This window comes from Anopheles coustani, chromosome 2 (genome assembly GCF_943734705.1).
Source record: "Anopheles coustani chromosome 2, idAnoCousDA_361_x.2, whole genome shotgun sequence".
Classification (NCBI taxonomy): Eukaryota; Metazoa; Arthropoda; class Insecta; order Diptera; family Culicidae; genus Anopheles; species Anopheles coustani.
Genome location: NC_071289.1, coordinates 14,558,934 through 14,586,512, shown reverse-complemented (window position 1 = coordinate 14,586,512; position 27,579 = coordinate 14,558,934). Strand labels below are relative to the sequence as shown.

The following is a 27,579-nucleotide window of genomic DNA, read 5'->3' as shown; positions in this document are numbered from 1 at the left end:
GCGCATTGTCTTTACGTTACGGTAATAATCAATAACGTTATCCAAGACGATAACCGTATAAAAATTTCTTTTAATTCAATCTTATCGAGCGCAATAAAGGATCAGAACCTTCGCGTAATCATCCCGTCCTTTTCCTTTCCATGAAAGCCACCGACTCGCATTAAGATAAACGGTTCGCTTGATTGGAATCCCAAATAGGGCCTTTGTGGGATGCGGTTTACGTGAAAATCTCACGAATCCCAACATTTATTTGTTTCCTGCATCCCCGATCATCCCACCGTGCTTCCATACTTCCTCTCTTCCCTCACCACAATTTTTATTGTGCACGAACCGCGGACATCGCATTATTAACCAGGGCGTGTTCGCGACCGTTCGATAATAACTTCATTAGCGGAATACTTTCAGCAAACTTTAGGGAAGGGAAATAAAAAATTCATCGTCTAATTAAATACGCCGTCGCTTGCCGGCAGGTGGTCGACCAAAACCAGAAGCAACTTCCTGAGCTCGTCCGCACCAATCTCCTCCAATTTCATTTTACATCACGAAAAGATGGTGATTGATAAAAGAAGCTACAAAAGCGGTATAAAACAAGAGTAAGCAAAATCGATAACGGCCAAAAGGTTTACCAACGTTGTTGAATACAGCACCGTTCCTTTGTTCGATTACATCGCCAACATTGGAAGTAATGGATTTTTAGTTTTCTCTCGCCGCACAGAATTATTTGTTGATAAATTGTTGCAAGTCCTAACCAATTCTTTGCGAGATACTTGAAAATGCATGATAATTGACGAAGTTTTAAGTGCATTCGTGGGTTACGCCCATCCGTGGGTTTTTTTTAACTTAGGTTTTTTGTATCTCCTTGTATTGTGATAAAAACAAACAAACCAATCAATACTCAACCATCTTTACCTTTTTCTGTAACGATGGTGTTGAAATGAGTACTAGAAACTTACCTTTGCATAAACCTCACCTCAGTATAACCTCTTTTTTCAGTAGCTTCTCTCCTTAGGGAGCCAAAAAAATCCACTAGGTCCAAAGTCAAAGTGCCGAACTTGGGACGAGTCCCGGAAGTAATAAGAATGGAGATTATGTTAAAAATTCAATTTATCCACACCCAACCAAGTCCTTGAGCCAGGTAGAGCTTCGATGGCGAAGGTTAAAGTAACACGTTGTACTTTTTAGGTTGGTTTTTAGCAAGCAGGACTCTTCACCATCCACAAATTGAAACCAAACCGACGACCCGGGTTGTGTGCAGGTGGAAGTTGTTCAAGTTTTAATGGTACATGAAAAAGTTTTCCGTAAGATTGAGATTACGGTGGGAAAAAAGGAAAAGCCTACAAAAGCCCACAAATTAATACCGTAAAGTAGGTTGTTTTGGTAGGTCAAGGATTTTTCCTTTTTTATGTTGAAGGGGCTGCTGTTTGTTGTATGTTCCAAACACTTTTTTGTGGTGTGAAATTACAGTGTTTATTAACATGATTTGTTTTAAAGTTGAGTTTTTTAGTTTCCAATTTTTACTGTTACTATATTCTATTCCATCCATAATGGTTATATTAAAATCTAAAAAAGTAATAACAAACTATTCAGTCGATGAATAAAAAAGAATAAATGATCGCTTATAAAACAGTAATTAAACTTTCCCTCCAGTTTTCCCCCGAAGGCTTCTAAACTAACGCCATGGCATAACGGCTGACAAAGATTATCATTTTCATCGCTATCTTCTTTGCGCCTCACCATCATGGAAGCCGTTGCAAACTTTCCGTTTTCCACCGAGCAATCTTAAGCTTGCCTGAATCGATTCTCCCGAAGCGATTAGTGTTAATTGGGTTTATAGAAACTAGTTGCGTAACAATAATCGTTTAAGTGGCCGTTGCCGTTGGGAGAGATGAGAAATGACAATCATCTTCCCGGGCGTGCAGTAGTTTGAAAAGATGGATGCTTTTCCACGGGCGACGATGGCTCCCAAGCAGAAGGATCAATCTTTGACAAACCAGGAACCAGATTCTTCTAAAGACATTAACCCGTAGAAAGCGATTAGCAAATCAAATTAGCGTTGAAAATGGCGTAAGCCTGTCGAAAACTTGCTCCAACAAACTGTCGTCGTATTCGTATTTTTTCCACCTAGGTTCGCTGTCATGGAATTTTCTTATCTTTGAGCTTTACCATTCCCCTTGGGCGAGCCACTAGGATGTAAGTTTTTCTGTATTATTCCAATCTTATCCGGCGCAAGAGACACTTCATGCAGCGGCTTAAGATGAGTGACAGTCGGGACGTTTCCGAGCGTGCTGCAAAATGGAAATAAAATCGGGTACCGAGGCAAACGTATCCCGTTTCCAACCATGCACATCTGACGAAGGCTTGAAATGCCGTTTTCCCGACGCAGCAAACGACTGACGTGGTGGGGTTGGATATAAATTTAATCACTAAACAAAAGAAAAGCCCTTCACGATCCTTTTCTCCGTCTCCGGGCGGTGGAAGGTCGGCAGTCCGACGAGGCAATTTTGTATTTCCATTTACAAAACGGTGCACCAAACCCGGTCCCGACGACGAACGCAAACCATTCGTCACCAGTTTTTCCGGTGGTTGAAGTGGATCAGTTTTTCGCTTTCCGTTGTCTCTTCCAGGCCAGGTTCGTTCTTTTTTTTCGTTACAGTGCACAATTTGTGGAGGATTTTGTTTCGGTTTCGCAAGCAGCTTGCGGCAAAAGAATATTTTTATGACCTCCTTCAGGGTTTTGATGGCACTAATGGTTGAATAAGAGTATCTTTTTTCACTCCTTTTTTACATTGGTCCCCCCTGTCGAAAGGGAAATTCAGCACATTCGAAGGGAAAACCATGTAAGCGCAAGGTTTTATGCTTCGTGGAAGGCAGCACGAGCCAATGAGCAGTCCTTGGCGTGTCCTTCCGATGGGATGGGACAGTATAATACGACGACAACTGTGATTTAATGTGGTGAAAAATTATAATATATGTCAATGTCTCGACGGTGTGTGTTGCCTTTATGACTTGTAACCTGCCGCCGCCGCCGTCGGCTTTTCTCCCCCGGGGATGGCAGAGCATCTCTCCAGTCCCATTATTGCATGTGAGTGCCTTTTTACGATCGACGACGCCAGGCATTCGTTTTTTACAGGATCAGCACAAAAGTTGCATACCCAAGCGCAATTGGAGGAGAGGTTTTTTTCATTTTTTCCGCCTAAATGGAACGAAGTTGCAGTTCGATGCTGTCACCTGAAGGGCTTGGTGGTTTCCACGCTTGCGTGGTGCTTTGTTCTTAGATTTCTACATGATTTCTCTCAGCATGTACTTATAGTTAGTTATAGGGTTTTTTTCGACTTGTCCAAACCAAAGATAAGATACTTTCACTACTACTCTGGGATGTTTTCCACCTCGACACACTTAAAAGCGTGACATTCCATAAACGAAAAGTGAAACACTCAGCACGCCCTACACCCAGTCAAAATGGGTGTCCTTCCAAACCCGTCCCCCTTAACAGCGCAGAAAGTTATGTCATTAATAAATCAAACTTAAGTCTTTGCCCACACGCGAAAAGCTCTTCAGGCTGAAGCGTTTGTCGAGCGGAGCGAATGGAGCAGAATTTAATCGTACCCTACCGAATTTGCAGCACATCGGGAACCGCAACCTGGCGGGACAAAGGAAAACCCCTTTATAGATTTTCAGGTGGGCCAAGTGATTTCGTTTTTCCTGAAGTGAGGTTCTGCCGAGGCAAGCGAACGTGTGAAAGACCCTCAGAATAGCAGGCACACACACGCGCCGGTTGGAAGTAAGACTTTTCAATTAATCCACCTCAACCGAGCCGGTAAAGAAGGGCTCTTGATTCATTTCAATTTTCCACCCACCGTCGGTGTGCCGGTGTGGGAAAGGGGAACGTTTCGAATAACATTCCATCACGGCGAGCGAAACCAGTGCCCTCGTGTGCTCGTGTCGCACTAGCAAGCGAAGTGAAAATGAAACTGCTAGACCTCGTCGTCGTTGTCGTCGTCGTCGCCATCGTCGTCGTCAAGCACGTCCTAATTTATTTCACCTTTTGCCGGAAGATTTGCCAACTACTTGGAATCTCAGCCGAGCTTAGTGTCAGACTCGTGCGAAAAACGCTGTTTCGGAGGGATTCACCTTCGTTTGTCGAGTGGTTCATGTAAGGAAAATTACGAAACGTCTCAAAGTAAGCTCGCAGCTTTACATGTTCAGCTGCAACGGTTTAGGTTTATGTCGGTTGTAAAATTTGTGACACTAAATTCCTCTCGGCGTGTTACGAGACGAGCCAGGTGATTTAGGTGCGCTGGCACATAATTAAATGAATTGCCCGTAAGTGTTCACGTAGATGAAATTACAAAACTATCCCTGCTTGGTTTAAAGTTCTGCTAACAACAAGCTTCAACTTCTAGCTTACAGACTTTGATGCAAGCATTCTTCGTTCGGCAGAGAACTGTTAGACTTCACTAGAAACTATGTTGCAAAAATGTAAATTAATGAAAAATTACGACGCTAATATAGCCTCCTTTACTCTGGGCAGCTGGATGCTTTCATCCTTTGGGTGTCTGATTATAAACATAGTAGAATGTAGGACAAAAAGGAACATCGCAAGCAGGGGGGATAAAAGGAATTTTACACGACCAAAAACAAAAGCCACCTTAGAAGAGAGTAAAAGTAAAATAAAAACACAGACACTACGACTAACAGTGGCAGTTGGTAAAAATTAGTGTTAACCAGGGGCTCAGGGAAAAAGTTTCTCATCTTTTTCGTCCGCTCAGTGGCTAACGTGGAGCTTTGTTCGTAACTGTGTCCGTGCTGAATTCCCTACCCTACAGTGCACCTTTTGAGTTAAGCTCGTTAGTGAAGTTAGTTTTTGTCCCTGCTGGAAAATGCATGAATACAGAAGGGTACATAAAGGAGTGGATTTTGAGATGGGAACAAAAAACTGTAATGTGCTTGTCATATCCTTCCTCAACTTTGGACAGCCTTATCGTTTCCCCTCGGAGTTTTCTCTTTTACTCTTGCTGGTGAAAAACTACAACGTCGCGCCGTTGCTTTGCTGAAGCGATTATAATCGAAATATTTTCGACAACAAAACTTGCCCAAACATCGTGTGACAGGGACGATTAACCGACCGTCACCTGCTCCCCGTGTCCGCACTTGACACGGATCTCCCGTTCGCTGCCGATCGGCCGGTCGTATTGTTTTCCATCGTAACGCAATTACGCCGGAAACACATCGTCTCCGTAAATCATAAAGATAATTGGACCATTAAGGCGCATTAAGTTTCCCGTCGTCTGATGCGAGCGCGGGCACGGGATGTTCGGGAAATGTTGGCTTAAAGACCCCTTTCCGGGCCAATCAGGATATCGAACCACGCGGAAATGTGTATGTATGTGTGTGGCGCGGACTGAATTTCACGTTCTGAGCCAGCAAACCGCAACCGTTGAATGAGCCGATAAGTTGCGGGAAAATTCCATCCCCGTCCCATGGGATATTTTTCTGCCAAACGCCAACGCTTCGGAATGGAACATCGAAGAGCTCTGGTGTGAAGTAAAAATTATAATTAGAAAATTAATAACCTTTCCAACGAAAACCATCGAGAAAGATAATCACAGAGTGTTCTCCTTTCAGGTCACCCCCAATAGATGTCAGTTTGGGGGAAAAGCCTGTTCCGATGTTCCGACTCGTTGCGACCAAAAGTTGAAGCTGGAATCTTTTCGTTGCCTTTCCCTTCGCAGAAAGTATTCCACCATCTTTGGAATCTCGAAAAAAGGAAAGCTTCACAGCCGCCTGGTGTAAATTGGATATTAAATTTCAATTCTTGACAGGCGGGAATTCAATGTTCTAACTTGAAATTTTCCCTTTCACCCCGCACCAGAACAGCGTCGGTGGCACTGGGTGAAAATAATGTTGGAGGAAAATGGCTTCCCCCTAGGCTGGAGCAAAAATCCCAAACCTGTCGATAGTGCTCTGCATTAATAACGTTTGCCTAATGGAGTGATACAACATTACAAACGGCAAAGGACAGATAAGGCCGGTTGATCCTCAGAGTGCAAAGGACAAGTTGGCGAACAGAGTACGTTACATTAGTGGCCCAATGACCCCGCGGGCTACTGTGTAACCATTGCGATCAACTGTAGTGGAAAGATAATGGGTCCAATAATATTGCGAAATATTTTGGAGGCACTTTCCCACGGCAGCGGGACAAAGTTACAGGATACAGTGAACTGCTCCACCGGAAAACTTACCCATTCAGGAATTTCACTAAAACTTTGTGCCATCACCTCCACTGCGTGGGTTTGCTCCATTCCAGAATTGCGCACTGGAAGTGGATTATTAAATTCTCGAAGGGTATTCAACAGAATTTGGGTGTGAAATCCGTTCGAGAGCGTCACATTAACCTCAGCAAATTGCTCGCTTGAGCTACTTTCCCGTGCCCCATCCTCGTTGTCGAGCTGTCCAAGCAGAGTGTTAAAGATTTTATCGACCCATGTGCGGGTGACGTTACCTTCCGGTCATCCGGAAACAGGGCTAACTTTACTTTGACCGAAACTTTATCGTCCCGAACCGACGCTGTCGGGATGAAAATTGAATCCGAACTGGCAATCGATTGCCCTTCCATTCTCCACTTGATCCATTTCCGAAATGGTCGGTGGTTGGAGGATCGAAAAACAAGTTGATCCTTTAAACATGGCTTTATCAGTCCATTGATGTTTAACGATCGAAAAAGTAATGCTATCTTACATGGTTCTCTTTTAATCTTTTCTGGTGCTGTTTCCGATTTTCGATCCGAAGCACTGTTTTTGACGGCATATTGCACACGGGAGATAAATTACAAATTGAACTGGCCATTAAAACAAATCGTTAAGCCTGCATTCGCGCGCCTTTGTTAAGCCGTTTGTTGCCGTATACCCCCTCCCGGCGGGAAATACGGCAACGCCAAACGGTCCAGGAGGCTTACCACGATTCAAAAAACGATTATAACGTTCCAAAAGTTATGTCCTTAATGATTATTACTTCTCGCACGACACGCCCGGGCGTAGCGCCGTAATTGCCTGTTCGCCTTTTGCGGAACGATCGATCGGCCGTGGCCCCCGGAGTCCCGGGTTGATAAATGGAAACGTATCTCGTACGTCACCGTTAAATTAGTGCAAGCCCTGATAAAGACATATCCATCGCGGGACGCGCTAAAAATTAACGGGTGCGCAAGCAAAGCAGGGCGACACTTGCGAATACGATCGAATTTCGCGATCGAACATAAAAAGGGGAAGGAATCGCGGGAGACACACACGCAGTTCGCACTCGAGCGCAAGAGACACCATTCGGACGAGGACGAAACTCGTGACACCCTGCGGCGTCAGCGAACCTCCTGCGAGTTTGGTTTCGGTTTTTGTTTCATCGAATGTTCGCTGGCCAATGGGGAGATATTTCTTACCACGTTGCTTCTTCAGTCTTCTGGATGATATTATTTCGCCCCAAAAAAAAAACCGTCCGTTCGGCCCTTCGCCCCGCGGAGTTGAACTGCGTCGTGTATTAAATTATCAAAATCCCATGTTCTCCCGTTGTCGCTGTCGCATTAAGCGAAATTTATTCTCCCATAAATTACTAGATTGCTTCTTCGGTTCGGGGCGTTGCGCAAACGTTGCTGCATCTGGAGTCGAACGCCACCGTGTGTATCTTATTTGCGCCGCCATCTTGTCGCGTAGAACCGCAGCTCAGTGGGATGATCTTCAACCTAAATCGTCACACAGCTGATTTTCAGATGACACTATTTTGCCTCTCTCTCTCTTTCGTTTTTACAGCGCGTGCAAAAGAAAGGAAAAGTGGTGCCTCTTACTGAGGACATACGCTAAAGCTGGAAATTAGTAGGAAATGTTAGGGAACCAAAGTTTCTCTCTCGGAATTTAGTGCCAAAACTATTGCAGTCCTAAAGTATCTCCCATCGTCAAGTTCCGTCGTAGTCCAGTCAGTCGTCAAGTGTGCAACGATGGAAGGCACGCGTCGGATCGTTATTGGTGTCAGTGCAGACGCAGTGCAGTCCGAAATTAACTCACGACAGTGAGGTGTACAGTACTGCTGATCACATTATGCAAATGGTATCGCGTGGCAAAGTGGTACTATTATCTCCGGTGTCAGCGAATCGGCAAATGGTATTCGTCCGCGGATGTCGGTCCGTGTAGTGTGCGCCGTGTAGTGTACAACGCGCGTAGTGTGTAGCGTCACTTTCCCACATCGAACGAACGACAACCGACCGTATGTCGGACGGACTCATAGGTGCGATCACCAGCAGCGGGACATGGAGTTGACGAAGGGTACCACCAGCAAGTTGTGTACAGCTGCGGGAGGTGTCTGTCTGTGATACAACAGCGGTCCAGTTTAACGCCTCGTCTTTTGGAGATCGTGCATCTCGAGAGCGGCACCTGCGAAATATTCAGGGTAACGCGAACCAACCTCCTGGTCAGCTGTCAAATCTCGTGTGTGCGCGCGCCTCGGTCCGGATCGTAGCAACCGTTCGTAGGGAAGTCTCAGTAGGGCAGGCTTTCGTCACCTAGCAACCGTGCAAGCCGTTGTGGTCCACGTCAAACGAGGTTGAAGATGTATCCGAACTACCCGTGTGCGACGGCACCTCTAGGTCATTTGGGTGGAACACAGTGCATGTACCGCAGCTACCCGAACCTTCCGCAGCAATCGTCGGCGTCGTTGTTGTCCTCGTCCTATCCGTACGCCGGCCGTCAAGGTCCTGGCAGCTCGTTCCCTCAGCAGTCGATGACACTTCCATGACACTATAGCTACAGACAGCAGCAACAACAACAACAACAGGCACATCAGAACTACCCACCAGAACAGTCCCAACTGAAACTACAACCATCACAACCACCAACACTACTACCAACCGTCGCTGGCCAGTTCCCGCAGAAGAAGAGCAACTGCTACTACTGCAACAATAATATCAACCTCACCTGCACCTGTTTGTCGTCGAGTGCTTTGGGATACTTCTACTCCACCTCCCGGGCGCTCCACTCCTCGGCTCCGTCGACATTGAACCGGCGCCGCTCGTCGATCCGAAATCCGCCCAGTGTTTCGTTCGCAGCCGACAGCACTGCCGCACAGCAACCGGTGCCCCATCCCTCGTTCTCCTACTCCTCACTGCCGCGCTGCCGAGGCACGAGTGGCAGCATAGTCCAGCAGCACCAGGAACCTCAGCAACACTCCCGCACCCCATCGACCGTCGCCGTTGGCGTGCAGATACCGTCACCTCCGACACAACCACCACCACCACCACCACCGACACGTTCCCAGCAGCACCAGGAGTCGCAGGTGGATGAGGCCATGTTGGGGCTCGTCGGCGACAGTAAACCCCTCGGCGACGGTTCCGACGATCCGCTGCACGACGACGATGACGAGCTGGACGACCCGAACCAGGACTCACCGGGACTGTCAGCGTCACCGCCGCCCGCTCCCCCGCCGCTGCCACCGCCGGTGCGGAACGGATGTCAGCGATGTCGCTTCTCGCAGCTCGCTTCCGCCAACTCGACGCTGAACCGGTCCCATCCGCATCTCGCCAGCGGAACGGGAACGCTCGGGTCGGGCTCGATCGGCGGAGGCACGCTTACCCGGACGCACCGGAATGGCGGTACGCTCGAGCGGAATCACCACATGGCTGCCAGCTCCGGACATCTGCACACGGCTGGAGGCGTGGCGACGACAGCAGCATCCGCCGGAACCGGAAACGGCACCTATCCGGGTAAGTAAAATGGTTGCCTTGCCTGGGCGTACGCTAGATCGTTGTACTTGTTATAGCATCCATTTCTTAAGAAGGCAACGACTACAGCGAAGCGAAGATATCGCATTACTGTTCAATTTTTTAGAATATACCATTTTTATTTTAAGCTATTCCTTTGCTCAACCTCACTCCATTCCAATCTCGTAAGAAATGTTTTGCAAAGCATAATAGAATGCTAAATCGGCTTGTCTTAGAAACAACATTTTCGACGGAACCCGCAGGATATTGAAAAAGTCATATTAGCGAAAGGTTATAAAACCGGTCGCTCGTTTGCATCCGGTTTTTATGGTTTAATTCGAAAGAACTTTCAATTGTAGGATTCGACATCAAACGCCATATAGTAATTGGCTTGTGTTCAAAGGAAAGTTAGAAATGTTTTGATGTTATGGAAATCTCAAAACCTGTTGCGGAGGTGAGACTAGCAGCCTAATCCATATGGTTTTCTTTTATCCATAACGTAGAGAGGCGTATGTATATTCACCCCAAATCTCTATCTGATGCACAGGATCCTAAATGCATCCCAATAAATTCACCGAAGTTCTGGCTCTTCATCACCCGGTTGGTACCGTCTGTTACTGAAGAGGAAATCTCCGCCATGGCCTGCAGCCGCCTCTCCCTCAATGAAGAGGATGTAATTGTGCGCAAACTGGTGAAACGTGACACCGACTGCAACACCCTCAACTTTGTGTCTTTCAAAGTTGGGCTGCCTGCATCTATGCAGAGTGTTGCCCTGTCACCGAGCACTTGGCCGCCTGCGTTGATTTTCCGTGAGTTTATTGATGATAGGACGCGGCACGTGCCTAGCGTACGGACCCCGGTTTGCACTCCGGATGAGGATTTGACGCTTACCACACCACCGGCTGATTTGATGGCGGTTCTGCCGCGTACACCGGCCTCTCCCAGAAAGCAGATGCGTAAAGACGGCCGGTTGGCTGATAGTCCTGCATCTCCGTTTAGCACAGGCGCATAGCTTGGGGTCCACACGCCACTCGATGCCGTCCACTCGTCTGCCGGCATTGCCCCAACTGTCGTAATCACTACGACTTCCATCGTTCCTGCTCCTGTTCACATCTGCACGCTCGCCGTATCGCACGCTCCTGCTCAGTTCCTGCTTTCGAGTTCGCTGGCTGTTTCCTGCGCTCCTGCATCCATCCGCTCTTCATCCGCCGGCCTGCCGTCCGTCGGATCTCGCTCGCCTGTTGCTACGGGCTCGCCCGATGCCGCTGTCCTGCTCACCTCTTCTGCTTTGGTCGCTCCGCTGGCTCGCTCCTCGTTGCGGGTATTTTACCAGAACGTGAGAGGGTTACGCACCAAAACAAGCGACTTTCGTCTGGCAGTCTCCGGCTCGCTGTATGACGTCATCATCGCTACGGAGACTTGGTTGGACGACTCGTTGCCTTCTTCGTTGTGTTTCGAGGACAACTTCGTGGTCTACCGCTGCGATCGAAGTGCTCTCAACAGCACCCACTCCCGTGGCGGTGGTGTCCTCGTCGCTTGCGCTAGCCAGCTGGTGTCGTCCCGTATGCCGCACACATTCCTGTCGTTGGAGCTCATGTGGGTTCGTGTGCAATGTGTACAGTCCTCGATCTACATCGGTGTGTGCTACGTGCCCCCGGATCGTAGCTCATCGTTGCCATTTCTGGAAGATGTGTTGGAGAGTGTTTCTTGTATATCGGAGCGGATGGGACCCGGAGACGAAGTAATGCTCTTCGGGGACTTCAATCTTCCCGGATTGTCGTGGCGCCCTGAACCCCCAGCGTCGCCTTATTACTTCGTCCCAGCTCACACTACGGGAGTTCCTTTGGCCGCCATCTCCTTCGCCGATGGCATGGCGCTTAATGATATGTGTCAGATATCAGGGGTCGTCAACTCGCTTAATCGGCAGCTTGATCTAGTCTTCATAAATTCTGCCGCACTTGATTCGTGCTCACAGGTATCCATTGCGCCGCTAACGCTTGTGCCTGCTGATCATTACCATCCTCCTCTCGAGCTCACCCTGACGATTATGGTTTCGAGGGATCAGCCCCCGGAGGGTGTTAGAGACACGTCGCGGCAGCAGAGGTTAAACTTAAAAAAAATGGACTATGTGAAGCTAACTAGATTAATTGCCGAATACGACTGGTCGGTGCTAGATATGGAGGATTCGTGTAACGCGGCTAGTCTTAAGTTCACTAATGTATTATGTTCAATGTTCCCCTCATGTTGTCCTCCTGCTCGCCCTCCTCCTAACCCCGTTTGGTCAGACAGGCATCTCCGTGTGTTGAAGGCAGACATGAAACGCGCAATTCGTATGTATGGTCGGTATCGCTCTCCTTTCTGGAGGCATATCTATAAGCTCGCAGCCTCTGCCTACAGAGGCTACAATCGGGCTCGATACCAGGCACACGTTCTACGTATTCAGTCTCGACTGTCTACTAATCCAAGATCTTTTTGGCGATTGATGAACGCCCGGCGCGGTTCCTCCCGCATTCCCCATTCCATGTCTCTCAATGGAGAGACCGCTTCCACTCCTCATGGCGTCTGCCAACTTTTCGCAAAGCACTTCTCGAGCGTTTTCGTTGACCCGGCTCAGTCGGCTGCCCCTGGCACCGCGGGCCTTGCTCATACCCCCCTTGACGTCCTCACTTGCGACCTGGTGGAGATCAGCGAGGGTGATGTTTGTGGTGCACTAGCTAGGTTAAAGCCTTCCTTCTCTCCTGGCCCTGATGGCATTCCTGCGTCTGTTCTACGCGGATGCGGGGCTTCCCTAGCTCCTATCCTGGCGCGTCTTTTTTCGCGCTCCCTCCTCGAAGGAGAGGTTCCTGGGCTGTGGAAATCGGCCTGGGTTGTCCCGATCCACAAGAAAGGATGCCTCTCTTCCCCCGCCAACTATCGAGGCATCTCCCTCCTCTGTGCCACTTCCAAAGTCCTCGAATCCATCCTACACTCCTCCATCCTCCCCTGCGTGCGCCCGTATATTTCTCCGAATCAACACGGTTTCATGCCTCACCGCTCGACTGTGACCAATTTGATGACCTTACTGTCCGAGGTTTACCCCAATCTGGACTCTGGGCGTCAGGTTGACGTCATTTACACCGATCTGAAGGCCGCATTTGACAGCCTACCGCATGACTTGCTGCTGGCTAAACTCGAGCGGTTGGGGTTGGGGGGGCCTCTTTACTCCTGGATCAGATCGTTCCTTAGCGGCCGATCTTACTCTGTGCGGGTGAGGGGGGTTCTCTCGGATCCGTACTTCGGTGTATCGGGTGTTCCGCAGGGTAGCATCCTTAGCCCTCTCCTGTTCTCTCTGTTCCTTAATGACTGTGTCAGTGTACTGCCCCCCAACGGGCACTTACTGTATGCTGACGATGTCAAATTATTCCGCCCCATATCCTCTCCTTCCGACTTCTTACTCCTTCAAGAATCCCTCCAACGCTTCTCCGACTGGTGTTCCGCGAATGGATTGACTCTCTGCACACCCAAGTGTTGTGTCATATCCTTCAGTCGCTCCGCTGGGGTGACCCACTACGACTACTGTATTAGTAGCGTTGCTTTGTCGCGGGTGTCGGTTGTCGAGGACCTGGGGGTGTGGCTTGACGCCGCCTTGTCCTTCTGTTGCAGATCGACAAGGTGGTATCCAAGGCCAACCGTATGTTGGGGCTCATTTCTCGCATGGCATCGGAGGTGCGGGACCCGCGCAGCCTAACAGCGCTGTACTGTTGCAGGGTCAGACCGATCCTCGAGTATGCTTCCGTTGTATGGACCCCAACAGGTGTCACCGCCTTGGGAAGGTTGGAGGGGGTTCAAAGACGCTTCACGCGCCTGGCGGTGAGGCGTCTTCTCGGCTACAATGCCTCCTCCCTCCCGCCTTACGAGTCGCGGTGTCAATTGTTGGGGCTATCCACGATTCAGACTCGCCACCGGAACGCTCAGGCTATTTTCATCGCCCAACTTCTCCTACACTCCACTGACGCTCCGGAACTCCTCTCTCATATCCCTCTATATGTCCCTTCTCATAACCTTCGGGAAAGGCCTCCTCTCCTTATTCCCACGCGCCGTACGCGTTTCTCCCAGAATGATCCTTTTATCCGCGCCATGTCTTCCTTCAATAGTGTTAGCCACCTGTTTGACTACAACGTCTCCATCCCCTCCTTTCGTTCGCGTCTTAACAGCTCTCTGGTGTAATCTATCCCTCTCCTCCTCTCGTGATTTGTCTTGTTGTTTTTAGTTTAAGTATAGACATAAGAATCCTTGTATAGCCCGCGTGGCAAACATTGTAAAATAAATGAAATATGAAATGAAATATGAAATATGAAATTATAGAACACTATCTCATACGTTGTAAGCTGTATGCGAAGCGGAATGGTTTTATCAGGACACTCAAAGCGATTTATGTGAATGGTAGGACAACAATCACTTTCACCTTCCATTAGGGGTCTCAGACGAAAAGAACACGCAACAAACCTAAATTAAACCCTATTTCAGCAAAACTAACACCATAAAGTAAAATAGTGTCTGCGATAATGATAGTAGTTTAGTTTAAACGAGGGTGTAGTGGGACGTTCATTAAAACAATTACCGTTTAGATGGCGACGATAGTTATACACTCGTGCTCGCAAACGACTTTCCTTTTTATTCTAGTCCAGGTTTCCAGTATCGCTGTTGAAAAAGCTTCTTTTTGGTAAAACTTTTTGCTGAACTGAGAACAACCCAATGCTAATATTTCATTAGCTTTCGGTGGCCACAAACCTTTGCTGAAACTATTGCTTCGTCCGGTTTTTTCTCGTGAAATTTTCTATTTCACTCTAATCCCGACACTATCGCTTCCCACGATTCGCAAAGTGTGGTGTGTCAGAGTGAACTCCGTCGTAAATACCGGAAAGGATTAAATTTATGCGACGACGATAACGTCCCCGAGAAGCGTCGACTCGAGTTCGCACTTCCATCAACCAACGTCGCTGGATTCAGTGCTCGGCGCCATCGCGCTCCTCCCGGACGACAGCATGCACGTACCCTGGAATGTGGTGAAAGTGTGTCCCCGTGGGCATATTTCACACCACATTCGCGAAAACGAATGCACCGGCAAAATGGCATTGTCTGTGCGCAATAAGTCTCCCCGTGATGTACGCTCTGCGATAGCGTTGAGGTGGGTGTGGCTGGGGGAAAACTGTTCCACCCAACGACCCATAAAACCCGACCACAATATCCCCCCTTCCTGTCTCCTCCGTCCGGCTAGTCGGCGGCACCGGTTGATGTTTGAGTTCATAACAAAGCGCTCAATTATGTGCCATCGTTCGCTTCGAAGTCACGCTTTTCGAGTCGAGCAGGAACGCGGTGCGAAAGGAAGCGGGTGCATTGTTGAGTATTTTCATGCAAATCACAAGGATATTGCTGCGAGGAACTGTAACGGAAAATGATTAATTAGTCTTAGCGGAAATGGAGCTTAGTTCCGAAGGGCGAAACGATGGCACACATTGAGCATGATAATCGGAATGGTGCAATTGTTTGAGCAGCGATGCAACCATTTCTCTAGATGGATTATAATTATCAAATGTGTTTAACCGTAGAGTAAGTTCAAGGTTTTGGACAGTATGAATAACGAATATAGTAAACAAAGTACCTAAGCATGTGGGAACATGACAAAAAACTATCCAACACTTCCCATTTACCCTCGCCACACACAGTTTTAGCAGGTGAAAAAACATTACAAACCCCGTACACTACGAAATGTAAAAAAAAGAACCCGCAAAACAAACTCAAACATATTTTATGTATTCGTATGTTTTATGCGCCCTTCAAATGTGTACATAAAACAAGCGTTTTTGGTATGAAAATTACCTTTGATTACGACCGCAAAACCGTGCGCCAGAAAAACTCATTACATCCACCTCCCACGAACTTTGCACGTTTGCTGGGAACCACCTTTTGTGACTTTAGATGTCTAAAATAACATATAACTTTTTTACGAGAACCAACGGCGCTCAAGCACAGAACTCGCTTCAAAGAGTAAACCTGGCATGTGGTAAACCGGCGCACAGTTAGCTCCGGTGCACATTTTTCTTCACTTCTACCAGCATGATGGTGGTAGAAAGTAGTTTAAACCCCCTTCACTCTCACTCATCATTTATGCATTTCACTACCACGTTTACGCTTCACAACTTCTGCCGGAATTGAAACGGTGAATGTGCCGGTTTCCCACATTGTTTCATAAACTGCTCATTTATGTTCCACTTTATCGCTCACATCACGTTTTAAAGTTTATGATTTATGAGCGGGGGAAAATTTGTGAAATTATTTAACTAACCAAGGACAGCTTGTTTTTTGCGAAACCGCAAAGTTGGGCTTGAGTCGTGCCGTGCCAGGGAGATGGTATTTCATTTCATTATCGGTTTATTTTGCAATCATCCAATCCGTTTCATTTTACTATTATTTGTGACCGCAGAGATGCTCATTTGCACATCAACAGGGCGTGATTGATTAATTTGTCAATCGTGCGTGTTACGATGGCGAGTTATGATACACAAAGTCGATCCCTATAGGCGACATCGTATGTTTTGTTTTGCCTGAAGAAAATTTATTATGCTCCACGTAATGGAAAGAGGAACGAATAAAACTGGAACTACACCTGAAAAAAGTACAATGTTAAAACCGACATTAAATAGTTAATAATTACGCATCATACTTTACCTTTAAGCCAGCTACATAACGTCAATACCTGAAACACAAATTTTACTCCATTTCATCGTTTAAATTCCGAAACGAATCGAACGCGTATGAAAACTTTATCAAAATCCCCCGAGCAATCTGGCCCGGTTCGGGTTTTTCATGCCGCCGCATCGGAACGGGATATTGAAAGATCGTGCGAAAAGTAATGGGCACGTTTCGCGGCACGCCGATGGCACGCACACTTCCACAACATCCCGCCAGATTTGCGCTTTAATCTTTTCGCCAACAGCCGAAAACGATCGAAATGTATCTACATGGTAAATGAATTTTTGATCGAAATTTGAAACCCTCCCACCTTCCCGGCCCCAGCACATTCCCGCCTTCTGTTACACTCCGGGCCATTTTGCCAGCGCTTTCGATGGAACTTTCCACGTGTCATTTTCCGTTCATATCTCGATGGAAAACAGGAAAGGGCCTGGATAGATGATGCTTGGGAGGGCGAATGGGAGATTCATCTGCTCTGTCTTTTTTTCGGTTCTTTGTTTATTTAATCGTGTTGTGCTCGTTTATTTTCGCAGGATACGACCGAAATCGATTGCTGGAAGAGGAGGATTCGGCCTACCCGGCACTGCTGGAACGTGAACTTCACTCCCTGCATCGGAATGTGCCCGCGCTGCGCCGGGCCGGCGTCGACACGACCGCAATCAGGCAGGTAAGGATGAGCTACTCGCTGAAAAGCGATATGCCCTGGACGCTTCTTCGGAGTGGGAAAATCCAAACTCGACAAACGAAGGTTGACAGTCTGCTGAAAATCACCGTATGGTGTGTGACAGACACACACGCGCAGATGTTCGCAATGTCCCACGGCCGGGTTGACTGTCACTGATTTGGCTCTTTATTTTTCATTCTTCGTTTGTTCTTTCTTCACCCTCCCATTTTCTCAACCCCGGGTACGACGCTTCTTCGCTGGAAACCAAATCAACCATCGCAACCACCACGTTTCACCCCATCCAAATGGACACACATTTTCTCCCGCGGACCTTATGGCCGACGCGACTCGCGACGGGACAGCACTTCTATCCGGACGGTGGCTGGGGTTGGATCGTCTGTGGTGTCGCATTTCTGGCGCATGTCCTCACCACCGGCTTCCAGCTGTCCTACGGCCTGCTGCTGCTGTACGCGATACGCCATCTGGGTCACGAGGTGAATACCGAAGCAGGTTAGAGCGCACACATATTTTCCTTCCTTTCTCTGTTTTTTTTAGTCTATTTCTCTTCATTTGGGCAGCTCGCGGCCCGCGATATGGGTAAACATATGGGGAAGAAACGTTTCGAAAATTTTTCCTACACAAACAGACGCACAAACAACACATGCAAATACAAATGAACCCCAACGTGCGCGCAGAGATGGGTTCACAAACGAAGCTCAAACATTTTTTTTTGTCAAGCTACTCAAAGCGCAGCGGGAATGAAATATTTACTTTCACGTTTTCCGGTTCCGGCGAGGGTTGACCGTACCGTCCATGGTCAAGTTTGTTGCTGACGGGTTGAAAGCGGCAAGAAAATGTTTCGTACAACCATTTTCCATTTAGATGACTACAATGTACACTTTGGTATTGTTGAATATGTTTTTTTTTATAAGAATTATAAACAAAAATTCATCTCGTGGGTTTTTCCTGGAGGATCAGGAGGTTTGTTATGGAAATTACTTCTTTTATCCCAACCTTCAAAATAGCTACCCCGTCCAAGGCTCACAAAACAGAATCAGAATACTAAATAGATTATTATGTTATTGTTTTTTGGCAACTCTATGTCTGTGTCTTGCACTCGTTTCTACGTCTTCTGTTCTTCCGGAAACATTGCAGAAACAAGTTGCTCAAACACAGGAAACATGAACATGATAACCTGCTTTGCAAAACTCACTTTTTTATGACACAGATTAGAAAAGTTTACCCGCTGTGTACAAAAAAAAGGGCATCACCTCACACATTTTACTCTCGCAGCCCATCTGCACACCCGAGCCCTGTTTCGAGTTCAAACTATTCACCTAAACATTGTGAATGGTTGAAAATGAAGCAAAGAACGAAATAAATAAACTTTTCCGAAACTCGTACCAAACACACACACACAGTTCACACCAACATACGGCAAGCCAGGGACGGTGGCCTGCCAGTATGGACGGTACGGAAGCAGCAAACTCACGTGCTTTGTACGAGCACCGACATAAATCAGTGTTGACGATAGTGCTGCCGCGTCGCCACGTCGTACCATGCTGGTGTTTTGGTGATAAATAGATATAAATAAATATTATAACTTAATTTATAGCATCCAGACACTGTGGAGAGTGGGCCGACATGGGGGACATGGGCACGTGGCCCGAGCGACTCGCTCCAGTCGGGTGGAAAGCTAATCATGAGGCCCTCGGTCAAAATGTATCCATTACGATGCTAAAAGCAGCGCTACGTGACATACTTTATGTTGCTTTTAGTAATGGACTCCAAGTGCCGTCAAGTAGAATCGGAGCCTGGAAGTGACTGTGATGGACAGATGTATCGGCAAAATAAGCATCGCTTTCGGAGAACATTCATAGATAATGAAGATCGATTTGGGATAAATTGCTGCAGCCAAATGTTTCTACCGGGGATCGTTTCTTGAGCGTCTTAAACCAACTCAAGTCCGGCGCGATTAAAGCTGGCGCTCGGCGAAACTTTCAAAGCTCTACCACTTGCTGCACGAACAATCCTCCGCAGTGTGATCCTAGTTGAAAAAGTTCTAATTACATCCGCTGCGCCAAAATAATCCTAGAAAACGGAGCCTTCTCCGCTGAGACACGTCTGAGGGTCTTTGTTTTCGCTAGCTTAGAAGGAGGTTTTTTTGTGATGTTTTTCTGTTCGCTGTGTTTCGCCGTGAAGCTTATCTGTGCCACTTGTTCGGGTATGTCTGTGTTTCGGGCACTTCATTAATTTCCTTTGTCGCTCCCTGCAATCCAGCAGTAGCGATAGACGAGTGGGAATCAGGAAGAACGAACTTTATTACTCTGTTTGCAGATTAATGTGCTTTTCACGAGGGCAGATTGTTGATTTCCCGGAAGAAGTTTTACCCGGCCGTGTTCCATAATCTTGTAATCTGCGGTTCCACGTTCCTGAAGCAAGAAGTTGATTCATTTATTGTAATTCAGTTGTTATGCCGCATGTTTACTTCCCTGTTATGTGTTTCCCTTTAAATGAAGTATGGAACGTATGAGCAATATTTCTGAGAGAAGGTTAAATGATAAGGTTTTATAGCTCAACATATGTTTATTGTGGCACATGTCTTTCCACATCGACGTGTATAGGTTGGATGAAGTTCTCAGCAACTATATCGTTGCGTTTTTCTCATTTTCTTTCAGACCATGTTTTTCAAAAGCAACAGCTTTAATTCAAAGCATAAGCTATTCACACATGGTCAGATTTATGTCGATGATAAAGAATGCCATCATAAAACAAGATAGTTTCAAATGAAAGACGCCTGCGAGTAGCTCTTACAGATAAACAGTGCCGCTCAGAAATGGCATTAATTGCATTGTGCTGATGTTGAATGCTTCGCAAGCTGTTGGATTGTTGGTCAGCAAAGATGACTGTTTCTGATCGAAGAAAAATAAAGGAAACCGTACAAGCATGTGCTAAGGATGTATTGGACAGCATCTACAAAAAGACGTAGAAAGTACAGGAGATTGAAAGGAAAATAAAACTAGCACAAACTCAACCAGTCAGGCAGAATGTATAAACTTTTGATTCTGTAGCATTCTCTTGCTCTTGCAAACCGAAAAAGCTTCCTCGATTGAATAACACTTTTTGCTACCTTCCAGCAATTTACACTCTGCACTGTGCACGTATACCTAAGGATACAGACGTTATGCCCCTTAGGGAGGAGGAGTTGTTCAGTAGCAGCTGCCAAAACTTCGTCCGGAAACAAGGGAAAATATACTTTTCTCAAACAAAGGTGGAAAAAACAGCATCGTTTCATTTCAAATGGGAAACCTTTTAATGGCAAAACAACGCAAAATGTTGTGTAAGAAAATTTAAAGTTTTTCATGAACATTTTCCCGGAAATCTATAACTTTTTGCACTTATTTTGTGCATCAAAAACTACGGCACAATTCTTCCATCGGTGAACCGATGATTTAGATCACACGTCAAACGCCCAATGAAGTTTTACACCCAAATCAACCACCATGGCGACAAATACCGCACAGTAACACCATTGACAGGCTGCTAAGCACACCAACCAGACGCACGATTAAATATTCAAACACGTTGCGGGAAATTAATCGAATCGGAAGCCAGTGTAAAGCCACACGTCAAACAGTTGACGCCTTTTACGGTTGTGTATAGGCGTTTCCAATTAGTAATCGCTCAAATCGTTCAACATCGCCCACCTATCGTCATGGTCACCCTACCACCAATCAATCATGGATCAGTCAGTGGCCCACGAAGGAAATTGATGGACTTTTTGTGAGCCAGCAAAATGCTAGGCTTCCATGGAAGAGGCAACCGTCGGCAAGGTTTCCCATGCTGGCGATGAAAATCTGTTCTCAACAATTGTAACGTTCAGGTTTTGCTAGCAGACAGGCTCCAGAGATTGAGGTTTTGCGGGCTTGCGAAGAGCTACATCTGCGTCAACTCACAAACAGTTGTCGTTCGGTTGATTGATGATATGTCGTTTGAACGTCAACTCATCGAAAGAACTTCAATCGGTTTGATTTATTCCGCAAGAATAAAGCCATCAAGTGGCAAGTGGACGGGATTGTGGCTTTTTCGTTGGATTTGAATTCGAATATTACTCTCGACAAGCAAACGAGCAAATCCCTAATTGGTAATAAAATAAAAGGATTTTTGTGACAGATTGACTACGTTTTGATTTGCAAAGAAAAAATCATAAGGTTATTATTTTTTAGTAATTTCATGATGTTAAGAAATTCGTAGCATTAAATGTACAGAGTAAAATTAAAATAAAATTCTAGTCAGCACCTCACTCAATTAATAACACAATAAGGTACTTTCCTAGCCAAATAATAATGCGAAGAGAAGCACTTTTAATAAAAACTATGTCTTCGAGCCTGATAAACAAGCTGTCATAAGTAATCGTTTATACCTAATGGAGAGTATTATCCCCTTTCCTAACGAGTGCTACTATCAATTTAACCTGAAATAATTTTCCAAACCGGAAATAATATCGCCAGCAAAACGAGGCTATTTTCATCACTTGGTTGTTGTTCAGTTTGCACGCTGGATCCGTGCTGTTGCTCCATTTGGGTGCCGCTAACGAATTCCTTGTTCGTTGGCAATCAGCCAAACCAACAACAACACTCATAACTCACCCAACTTCCCGAGCGTGCCCGGTGGAATTTTAACTGGTCCTTGTTAGAGCTACTGGCCACCATATGTCGGTTGCACGTGTCTGTTTGTGTGTTCGTGTGTGTACGGTGAGCGTATCGAATTAAAACGAAATACCGTTCCCTCATTTCCCTTGGGTGACATTTTATGGCAGCAAAAAAAAGTAGACTGAACATTTTCCCGGGATTGGAACACGCTTGCATCTTACGTGCGTGTGGGTGTATGAGAAGGATAAAAGTGCTTGGATTACACCCAGCTTAGGGCTAGCCAAAGTGAACCCCCCTTCTCGAGAAGTGAAACATTTGGCAAAACCCGTCGGAAACGTCGGTGTGTGCTTGTGTGTCACACAAACGCTCCTGCACGCACCTCATCATTCATACAGAAATCGTTGATTCGATTGTGAGCGCAAAACACATTTAGAAGAAAAGAACAACCAAACAAAAAACACTCTAGCCGTTTCCTCTACCCGTTCCAAATGTGCGAGCAGGGAATTGGTTTTCGCCTTTCGCAAGCCGATGTGGAAATCCATTTCGCCACACAATTATTTCGAGCCTGCGAGCTGTTTTGTGCTGCCTAGAACGCCCAAAAATCCCTTGCCCATGTTTCACCCTTCTCCGAAAACGACCACTGTGGGATTTTCATTGTGAAAATGTTTTTCCTAGCGCCCTCGGTAACGATGGAGGCGCCCGGTGCTTTTCAACGACAACATTATCACTTCGCGTGTAATGGAGGCGCATGGTACTTTGGCAAACAACAAAAAGTTGAATTACAGTTTAACATGTTCAGCTTTCACATTTTGTTGAAATAGTGTTTAATCTTTTATTTATTTTTTCAAAATACAAAAAAATGTTGACATATTCTTGGCGTTATTATGTAAAAGAATTTTTTATTCCATTCTAGCTGCTTAATCTATGTTTTGTTCACTGGAATGCTTTTGTTTGCCTTTGATAGCCTACTCTACTTTACTTTACCCTCTAGTACCATAAATATGGTTGGCTTGGTTACGGAATCCACCAGCAAATCCTTCTGCCATGCGGCATTTTTCACCCACTGCCAACGGTAAACACTCAAGAGGGCTTGCTTGTTTCCTTCTATTTACGAACCCATCGAAACGTTAACACGCTTCACCAGCGACTGAGACATGAACGGTCCAACCGCAAACCATTTTCTACTTCGTCGAAAACAATTCACCCAAAGTCGTTTAACTGCTGCCAGTGAGCGGTACAGAATTTCCAAGAAAAACCATGCTAAGCGAGTAACGAGTTGGATTGGATTGCAATTTGGCGACTCTTGATCGCAGAATTGGAGCCTTTCAAACCCGTGATGCCCTTCCAAAAGGAAAACTCCCACATACAGTGAATCCATTTCCGATGAAAACCTCATTGCTGTTGTAGGAGTTTAGATTCCATGTGCCCTAAGTGCTGACGTGAGGAGAGTTTGGAGCTTTGTTAGCTCTTGATAGGGCAAAGCAGCTCGAATGTGAAACCACAGCACAATTTGTCTTGGTTCATTAAGGCTAGAAATGGCGGTTTTCGGTGTATTATTTCCAATTTGTCAATTTTTTTAATGAGTTTTATTTGAACAACAAAGGTCACGAAGAACAAAGACCAGGACTACATCGATGTACGTTACGTTACGTTTCCTTCAGGGCATCATGTTCTTTGTGTTTCAGCTTTGCTACGCTCCTAAAACATCGCTTTGATAAATCACAATTTCATTTGTTTGTATTATCAGGATTGTCTGCTGGTTTTTGTTTTCCGTGCCTCCAGCGCCCCTCCCCCGATGGCTAACAGCTATGTGCTTATGTTTTTACGACATTGATTTCATCTTTTGAACCTTTCCAACTGTGGCAAATAGATAGGAAAGCCAACCGTTGGGCTGAAGATAAAAGAGCATCTTCGTCGTCGTCGGTCCTTGGAAGATGGATCGCAACAATTTGACAAAATCCAAATGACAATAACAATGGTTTACGGGTCTGCAAGACGGAAACGTTCGTTCCAAATCGCAACTTCCTTCATAAATCAACATTCTCTGCAAAAAAAGAACAAGGTAGCATCCCAAGGTAGCAGCTGAACCTTTCGATCGCTTCAAAGGATGACAGTATGGGTCGGAGTATTCTTTTTTCCCTTTGGCTGGCACGGCTCGGGTGGAAATGGATGGTCGCTGATGGTGCACGCATAAATACCTAGGTCAAAGCTTACCCACGGCACACATAAACAGCACTCCAGGCTGCGCTACATGATCCCGTGTGCATATTTGACCCCGTTCGGTGTAATGCAACACGCTTGACGCTTTCGCTCCCCGCTGTGAGTTGTGTTCGTTTGTCGTCGACCCGATCTTTCCCCGGCTAGCGGGCCGCTTTGATCCCGCCCGAACCGAAACGGAAGGCGGCCATGATCGTAGCGGGTGGTGGTAGGAACCGCAGTCAAACTGCGTCGATGCAAGCGACACAGAGAACTTGTCGTTGTTGTGGTGCACAATTGGCCCGCTTTGCCGTACCGGGCAGCTGTCGAAAGGCAGCTCGTTTGGTAGAAATTTTCCACCCATCGCAAAATAACAAGAAAAACCGGGCTGCCATGCCATGGTGGTGGTGAGTAATGTGCCTTTTTTTTCCAGGGGCCGCTCAATTCACCTCGAACCGTTCTATTTTTCGTTCACAATAGAACACCACGCAGGGGGTGCTGCAAATACATACGCTCTTGTTTAGTTGTGTGCCCTTATCTTCCCTTCTCTCTCTTTCTCGCTGTGTTTAAGAATATTTTTCACAAACATCCTACACGCTCCATTCGGGCACTTTTTTTTTATTATAAACAGCTACTTTTGATCACACAGTGCCCTTTTGTTTTGGAACATCCTTTATGTTTGCCACAAACAACTTGCTTTCATTCGTGATATTTCTATTTTCCGAGCGAAAACCTCCACCATGCAGGTTCTTTGTGAATGCGATGGTGGAGTAAATGAATGGAAACCTATAGAGGGGAAACGTTGCAGGCACATTAATGATAAATTGTATTCTTTATCAAGTATTCGGTAAAAAGGAAAATAATCAATTTATAGATTTCTGAAAATGTGAAAGCCTCAGTACACCATCACACTGACGATAATAAATAAATAACAAGTAGGTGTTACCCCCATCCAGCAAGCAACATGTGCAATGAATGTTATTGATTTACAATTCCAATTACTCGAGCCTCAAGTCGCTCCTTTGGCACGTACTGTGATTGCAATAAATTATTCATCACATAAACTCTCCGAGGCTTGCAGAAACCGTTCCACGAGAATTTGACAATCCAAAGCAATGTTACAAAAACACCACGTCCCATCTCGTCGCAGCAGGGCTAGCAAAACTGTGCCATAAATTGCTCCGAGATAAACCGTTAACCGTTTTCTCACGTGGACGGATCGCTCGGTGGCATCTTGTTCGGATTTGCTGTTCCTCGCTATTGCCACCCCGCCACGTGCGTGGCTTTTCACCGTTCGTTAGTTGGCTGCAAAATTTATGCAAATAAATAATGGCGCTAAAAGTATCGTGCCACTCGGCAAGCTTTGGCCCCCTTCGCGCTCGCTCCCCGCCACCGGGTGTTAAGTGAATCCATAATTCAGCCCATGAATTAGACGAATCCATTCCATTCGCGAGCGGAAAAAGGTAAATGCTCGTGGTTGAGGCCCGCGATTGAGATGAATAATAAATAAATAAATAAATAAATACAAATCCGCACTGAGTACACACACACACACACCGGGTGGGAATTGCTCCCGGGATACGGTGGATACTGCACATTAGCGAGGCTTTCGTCATAATGTCTGTAAAGCACGTGCCCACCAACGCCCACCCTCTAAATGGTCGGAAACCCGAGCCGAAACCGAAAAGAAAACACAATGCATAACTTTGAATTCCAAATTCCCGTCGGCACTTTGTCGCAGTGCGTCCCGCTTCACGCAGTGGCGCGAGATTCGAGAAGCATGATTCATAATTCTATTACCGGCTCCTATTTACCGAGCTTCCGCACTTTTCTTTTCTTATTTCTCTCGGTCGCTTTTGTCTTCTGCTTCTCTCACCATTCCCTTCCACAGGTTGGCTCGGTCCGGCCAGCTGGGCCATGTCCCTCTTTTCGGCAACGATTGTCGTGGCGCTCTGCCGCCGGAAGTCCACCCGGCTGACGGCAGTGCTGGGTGGGTTGGTGCTCGCCCTCGGCATCCTGTTCACATCCTTCGCCACCCAGCTGCATCAGGTAGCGTTCAGTTACGGTAAGTAATGGGCACAAGAAAGCACAAGCCCCCCAATGTCTCCCCAGAAACAATGGGATGCTTGCGGGTGGACGGTGGATGTAAGCTGTTTCATTTACATTTTTATTGGCCGATGCTACTGTCCAGGTTTTCGCGCCTTTTTTCACCATGTCGACCCCTCGATATTACAAGTTGTTCCAACACATCCATTCTTTATACATTTTTCCTCCCACGTCTAGTTTAAAAAAAAATCGAAAGAAACCAAGGAAAACATCCATCGCTACATGTAGCGCTCAATGTTATCAAACTTTTCCCATAAAAGTTTACACCGGCCGAAAATAGGATTAATTTTTCGTTGAAGCACATTTTTGGATCATCCTGTGGTAATCGTAAACCTGCCCGAAATATGTGTTATTGAAAACAAGCATCTAGGAAATGTGTCCCGAAAAGGGCAACCAACCATGTTCAAACGCTCACGCCATACACGATGCCTGGCGGGGATAACAAGAACCTCGGACGAAACAAAAAAGAAAAAGAGACAGAGACAATACCGAACAACGAGCAAACATAAGAAATCATCCTTATCGAGCAACGATGCCCCGTGGCATTGAGAAGTTTTTCTTGAAGATTGTGTCGCTGTTTTTTGGCTGCCACATCCGGTCGTTGGTATCCTGTTGTTTATGGAAACAAAATTCGGTCGCGTTGTTATTCTTTAGTCGTCGGAATAATTCAGCGCTCGGTGCAGCATAAACCGCAATACCGATGCGTAGGCACTGGGCGCACCCGATGTCGACCCGTTTTGTGATCCAATTTGCGGACAGTTGGATTATGTCAACCTGCACCACCCGTCGTGGGCTTTGTTAGCGGGTAATGCGATGAATATGCATGCCAAATGATACGTTAATTATGCATGCAGTATATACTGGTTGTTTGTCCTAGTGGTTCCGGGACTTCGATACATGTGCGTATAGGTGGATGAATTTTATATGAAACGGTTGCGCTCTCTGATCCTTGGAAAACGATTAATTTTAAATTAATCACAACAAATAGGCAAACGCTTTCTTTCTTTGATCCCAAGCGTGTGCAACTCTTTTGTTTCAAAAGTGTGCAATGACGTGGTTATTTTATCACCTGACACTATTTCCAATGAAAAATTAATACTGTAAGAATTATTCGGAATGTTTTCGTACGATGAAGGTAAACTCTACTCAGTGAGCTTAAGTTTGCTACTGTTTTATTCATCTGTCAAAAATAGTTCATTTGAGTTTTCTAGCAATTCATTGAATTAGTTTCTGATTCATTTTTCGTTAATCCTTTTCTCCCTTGCATTCCCAAACGCCAGAATGTAGGCAGCTGGGTAAATTATAATTCCGACAAATAGTTTTCACCCAATCAGTAAATTTCAAAGAAGCTCAAGTTCATCGACTGCCCTAATGGTGTGCCCAAGAGTTATGAACTTTCCAAAGCCACATTCGTCATGCTTATCTTCCTCGTGATTTAACAAATGTAGCGAGCGTGTTAGAGACAAATCCGATTTCATAACCATACGTCCTCG

The 27,579-nt window shown here is 46.2% G+C and overlaps 1 protein-coding gene across 1 annotated transcript in view; it reads left to right on the top strand.

The window, feature by feature from the left end:
• Nucleotides 1–9,324: 9,324 nt before the first annotated feature.
• The window catches only part of LOC131265752 (uncharacterized), a 28,788-nt gene continuing 10,533 nt past the window's right edge, over nt 9,325–27,579 (top strand). The window contains exons 1-4 of the mRNA XM_058268058.1: nt 9,325–9,739; nt 17,002–17,135; nt 17,495–17,642; nt 25,872–26,045. Coding sequence (XP_058124041.1) covers nt 9,325–9,739; nt 17,002–17,135; nt 17,495–17,642; nt 25,872–26,045 — 871 coding nt within the window. The remainder of the gene's footprint in view (nt 9,740–17,001; nt 17,136–17,494; nt 17,643–25,871; nt 26,046–27,579) is intronic.